The sequence below is a fragment of the Aythya ferina genome (assembly GCF_964211825.1).
Source record: "Aythya ferina genome assembly, chromosome: 3".
Lineage (NCBI taxonomy): Eukaryota > Metazoa > Chordata > Aves > Anseriformes > Anatidae > Aythya > Aythya ferina.
Window position 1 is genome coordinate 90,750,532 of NC_140298.1, and position 6,105 is coordinate 90,756,636.

Genomic DNA, 6,105 nt, shown 5'->3' on the forward strand with positions numbered 1-6,105 from the left:
TCCTCCCACAAAAGAACTGAAGATGAGTTGAATTTCTTCAGCATTCTGTTCTTCAGCATGAACAATCCCAAATCTCTCAGCCTTTCTTGGCAAAGCATGGTGTTCAGATCACACAGAATCACAGAAAATCATGGTACTGTTTGGGTTGGAAGGGACCTAGTGGCAGGGACCAGGTTGCTGGACCAGGTTGCTCAAAGCTCCATCTAGCCTGGAAGTTTTCCAGAGGGCTAGCTTCAGTTTGACAGCCTTTTTTTTTTTTTTTTTTTTTTTTGAGTAGACCTGCACTGGACTTGAGTAGACCTGCACTGGACACCGATGTGTCTCAAAAATGCTGAGGAAAGGGTCACTTCCCTTGACTTGCTGGCAATGCTCTTCTAAGTGCAGCCACAGATGCCATTGGCCAGAGCACACTACTGGATTTTGTCCTAGTTGTTGTCCACCAGACTCTCCATAGCCTTCTCTGCAAGCCCTGTCAGTGCTGATGCATGGGGTTATTCTGTTCTCATTGCAACACATTGTCTTTTTTGCCTTTGTTGAATTTCATGAGATTTATATAAGACCACATTTAAGATTCCACTGAAATGCATGTCATGTAGTGGAAAAATAAAATCAAACTAGAGATTCTTCACTAAGAGTAAGAGCCCCTATTCACCAAAATCCTAACAGATGTCAATCAAGTTAAAATGTCAGAGCAGTATAGAGTACTGCATTTTAAGAACAATTTACCTTATCAGATTTCAAAATTTGCTTGAATTTCAAAAGACCTTGTTCAAAAACTCCATGACAATAAAAAGGACTAAAATCCAGCAAAGTGTTTCACACACATGCTAAATTTTAAATTGAAGTAGTTCTATTAGCTCAGGTGATGTTAATGTGTTCTTGAAATTAGGCAAATTTTAACTGTCTCAAATAATTAAGAATGTGAATAAGGACAGGTCAAAAAAGTTTATTTATGGTAGCTCAATTCCAAATACATTGGAAGTTAGAGTTTTAAATATTGATACCTACAAATTTTTTCTAATTTTTATCCAACAATACATTTCAAACAAAAGAGATATGCTTGAATCACTTAGGTTTCCACATCATAAACTTAAAAGAAAATAGAGCACAGCAAAATATGTTTCAGTATGTTTAGTATTCCATGCCTGATACATTTTAAATATTTTCTTGATGACTAGATATGACTGATGTAAAATATCTTAGTGAGACTTCTGTAAGGATCAGAAATTATTAAAGAAAAGATTACTACAATTAGGAGAAACAAAAAGATGACAATGACTTACAAATACTTGCTCTCTGAGTAAAGAGAGTACTCTTTCCCTGTGGAGCTCCTATCAAACAATATTTTCATTGATTTGCTTTGAACATAATCTAGAACATGTTAAGGACATTTGTGAATGACAGAAAACTGGGGAGTCATATTTTCCTCAGGAAACTGGATCATATTGAGGCAAGAAATATTACGTATGACTTCAAGCATTGTAGGTAAAATGAACTGTAGAAAACTTGAGAAAAAAAAAAAAATCTAAAACTTTCTTGTAGAAAACTTGGGGAAAAAAAATCTAAATAAATAAAGTAATCAAATAAACTACTAAATATCTCTGAAGACTGCTCTTTAAGAGAGAATTCAAAGGAAACCTGGATTGTTCAGCCCAGGAAAGAAAAAAGACAGAAGGAATATTATGACTGTATCTAAATAATTAAGGAGACTGTTGAGGGATTTCTTGAAACAGCAAAAATCCCATGGCTTGCTGTAGCTGAGCAAACCAAGCTACCAGGGCAACTATGAGAAGTTCCCATGACAGTGTTCCCACATCGCCCAATTGAGGAATTCAGGAAAATATTGTTACCAGTAGCTGGCCTCAAGGACAAGGTCTATGTGACTGCTAATCACAAGGGGGTTGTTTTCTTGCAGGTGGGGTTGTTTTCTTGTAGCTGTTTGTCTGAGTGCTTTTGACCAATAATCTTGTGTGAAACACTGTCCACCCCTGTTAAGTTCTCTATAAAAGTTAGGCTATTCGGGCAATAAAATGGAGCATGATCTGACTCTACTGTGTGTCTGTCGTGCTTTCGACCGTGCTTCCTGCAACATATGGCGCCCGAACAGGCTGAGACCTGAACAGGACCCGAACGGAACATCGCAGCTTCGCCGGGACAAACATCGCAGCGCAGCGGGACACCAGCGGCGCCGGCACATCCGAACGCAGGTAGACCAGGAGACCAGCGGCGCCGGGACCAGCAGCGCCGCGACCTCGCCGCGCCGTCGGGACTTCGGAGCGCCCATCCGACCGGCGCTTGAGCGGACCGGACACCGGCCCAGAAACACGGTACACAGGACTCACGGTGAGGCGTGGTATTCCCGCTGAGATACGCGGAAAACCGCGGGGAACGGGGTTTTGCGGCGGGACGTGGAATTGCGGAGGGCCGCGGGAAACGGAGTTGCGGCGGGACGTGGAATTTGCGGAGGGCCGCGGGAATTAGAGTTGCGGCGGGACGTGGAATTTGCGGAGGGCCGCGGGAAACGGAGTTGCGGCGGGACGTGGAATTTGCGGAGGGCCGCGGGAATTAGAGTTGCGGCGGGACGTGGAATTTGCGGAGGGCCGCGGGAATTAGAGTTGCGGCGGGACGTGGAATTTGCGGAGGGCCGCGGGAAACGGAGTTGCGGCGGGACGTGGAATTTGCGGAGGGCCGCGGGAATTAGAGTTGCGGCGGGACGTGGAATTTGCGGAGGGCCGCGGGAATTAGAGTTGCGGCGGGACGTGGAATTTGCGGAGGGCCGCGGGAAACGGAGTTGCGGCGGGACGTGGAATCGCGGAGAGACGCGGAAAAGGGAATTGCGGTGAGACGCGGAATCGCGGAGAGACGCGGAATCGCGGTGCGATACGGGCCATCCGAGATCGAGTTGCTACGGGAGACCAGAGGCGTCAGTGGACAATGGCGGCCGACCCTCACCGTGTGGCGAGTCGGCACAGAGCAGAGGGGCGGAGATCAGGACTCTGCAGCCTGTCTGACGTAACCATGGAGGCAGCGGCAGCAGCGGCTGTGCTGCTTCTCTCTGGCATTCTTTTTATAAGAAGTTATCTTGCAATGCAAAAAAAGACTATTCGTCCCCAGATCGGTGTTATAACTATGTTTCTGGATAACATTCCGTGGGGTTGCCACATTCTACAGACTATTAATGACGATTTAGCTCTATTGCAGGGCAGGAGAGCAGAGACGCAGATTACACCGCCAAATGACCACCGTCAGGCTCGTTCACAAACAGCTTCTAGGGTTGCAGCTGGCACGGCCTGCAGCCGTATAGCAGACGTTACACTCTCTTTCCTAACTAGTAATCATGTGTCTCATCCATTTGTGGTGAATGGTCAGTGGCAAAAAGAAAAGGGGGAGAGTAAGGGGCGACAAAGACGGAAACGGTGCCAGGAGGATGCCACTGACACTAACAGCATGGGTAATAGGAGTAGTATAAGTGACACAGGTGACGGTGCGGGGCGGCGGCAGGCGCTGCCGCGCTGCGGGGCACTCTGCCTGCTGCTCGCCCTCGCCGGCCTGTGCACTGCTGCCGACGGTGCTAGAGCAAAATGTGAAGACTGCTCAGATGGCAGTGATGAGAGTGCTTGTGTGAAGAAGACGGGTGCTGAATCTGACTTTGTGTGCAACAGTGGTCAGTGTGTGCCAAATAGATGGCAGTGTGATGGGGATCCGGACTGTGAAAATGGGTCTGATGAGAGTGCTGAGCTGTGTCATACGAGAGCATGCCGGGTAAATGAAATCAGGTGTGGTCCTCAGTCAACCCAGTGTATCCCAGTGTCCTGGAAATGTGATGGTGAAAAGGACTGCGACAGTGGAGAAGATGAAGAGAGTTGTGGCATTGTGACTTGTAGTGCAGCAGAATTCACATGCAGTAGTGGGCAATGTATTTCCAAAAGCTTTGTCTGCAATGTTCAAGATGACTGCAGTGATGGTAGCGATGAGTTGGAGTGTGCACCTCCTACCTGTGGTGTTCATGAGTTTCAGTGCAAGAGTTCTACCTGCATCCCTATCAGCTGGGTGTGTGATGATGATGCTGACTGCTCCAACCACTCGGATGAATCTTTGGAGCAGTGTGGCCGCCAGCCTGCACCTCCAGTGAAGTGTGCTACGAGTGAGGTGCAGTGCGGCTCAGGTGAATGTATCCACAAGAAGTGGCGATGTGATGGAGATCCTGATTGCAAGGATGGAAGTGATGAAATTAACTGCCCTTCTCGGACCTGCAGGCCAGACCATTTCAGATGTGAAGATGGGAACTGTGTCCATGGGAGTAGGCAGTGCAGTGGTGTGAGAGACTGTCTGTATGGCACTGATGAAGCAAACTGTAACAATGTTATTCAGTGTTCTGGACCTGGCAAATTCAAGTGCAGAAGTGGAGAATGCATAGATATCAATAAAGTGTGTAACCAGCAGAGAGACTGCAAGGACTGGGGTGATGAGCCCCTGAAGGAATGCATCATAAATGAATGTGACTGTCCAGCTGGGTTTGAGTTTATAGACAAGAGAAACTGTGGAGACATTGATGAATGTCAAAACCTTGGTATCTGTAGTCAAATGTGTATCAACCTGAAAGGTGGCTACAAAAGTGAACGTAGCCGTGGATATCAGATGATTCCTGCTACAGGAACCTGGAAAAGGTCATACTGGTACAAAGACACAAATAACACCTGTGATTGCAATGACGCTGCTAAGCAGGGTTTAGGGGTTTGTAGCATGGAGACAAGGGGTAACAACTACAGTGTTTGGAACAATTGTACAGCTTTGGCCTTACCTCCTGATGTGCTTCTGATTTGTGGGGATGGGGCCTGGCAAGGTATCCCTGCAAATGCTATCAGATGTCCATGTTACATAGATAAACTCATTGTATTTGCTCCTAGCTTGTTACAGTTGCGTGAGATCACCAGACATAAATGGACATTGCTTGTATTGGATTGCAATGATAATGTTGAATTGTGTGGGGTTGCAGCTAGAGCGGCATTAGCAATTTCAGTGCCTGGAGTGGCATCTGCGGCCGCATGTAACAACTTAGAAAAATTGGTATGCTGGGCCGAGAGGCAAGCCTATGCCACGACAGAGATACTTGAGGAGATGTTACCAGATCAAAATAGTCTGCAACATCTGCTTTTACAGGATCAAGCTGCTATTGACATCTTGCTTTTGGCTCAAAGGAATGGGTGTGAGGACTTTAAGGGAATGTACTGTTTAAACCTTTTTGATCATAATGTGTCAATTCACAAATCCATTACTTTCCTGAAAGAGCACATGAGAAAGATTCAATATGGTATCAATCCTTTCAATCAATGGTTCACTGACTTGTTTGAAACAAAGTGTAGATGGTTGCTGGGTTTAATCACAAGGGGATTAAGGATTTGGTTTATGGTGGTGGTAATCATCGTTGTGTGTTGTAAGTATAGCTAAAGAGTTACTTGTAAAACTGCTGTGTCAGGCTTGGTTTGCTCAAAAGAAGAAGGGGGAATTGTTGAGGGATTTCTTGAAACAGCAAAAATCCCATGGCTTGCTGTAGCTGAGCAAACCAAGCTACCAGGGCAACTATGAGAAGTTCCCATGACAGTGTTCCCACATCGCCCAATTGAGGAATTCAGGAAAATATTGTTACCAGTAGCTGGCCTCAAGGACAAGGTCTATGTGACTGCTAATCACAAGGGGGTTGTTTTCTTGCAGGTGGGGTTGTTTTCTTGTAGCTGTTTGTCTGAGTGCTTTTGACCAATAATCTTGTGTGAAACACTGTCCACCCCTGTTAAGTTCTCTATAAAAGTTAGGCTATTCGGGCAATAAAATGGAGCATGATCTGACTCTACTGTGTGTCTGTCGTGCTTTCGACCGTGCTTCCTGCAACAGGAGACAAATAATAACCTAAATAATTAAGGAGACAAATACTGAAGAGGATAAAAGCTATTTTAGCTGATGGACAAATGATGTCACAAAGGTTATAATATAAACATAAAATAATTAAATTTGGAACTATTGAATAATTCAATTCAATAGTTCAGTAATTCAATTTGGAAATTTTCTTCACTAGGACAGCTTGCCCGGAGAGGCCTCATCCTTGGAGGT

General features: G+C 45.6%; 1 protein-coding gene across 1 annotated transcript; it reads left to right on the forward strand.

Annotated features, from left to right (window-relative positions):
- Positions 1 to 2,375: 2,375 nt before the first annotated feature.
- LOC311434225 (uncharacterized protein) lies at positions 2,376 to 5,843 on the forward strand. The gene has a single exon (XM_084514247.1). It carries the CDS (start codon positions 2,935 to 2,937, stop codon positions 5,446 to 5,448), a length of 2,514 nt encoding a protein of 837 aa, XP_084370373.1. The 5' UTR covers positions 2,376 to 2,934; the 3' UTR covers positions 5,449 to 5,843.
- Positions 5,844 to 6,105: the final 262 nt, after the last annotated feature.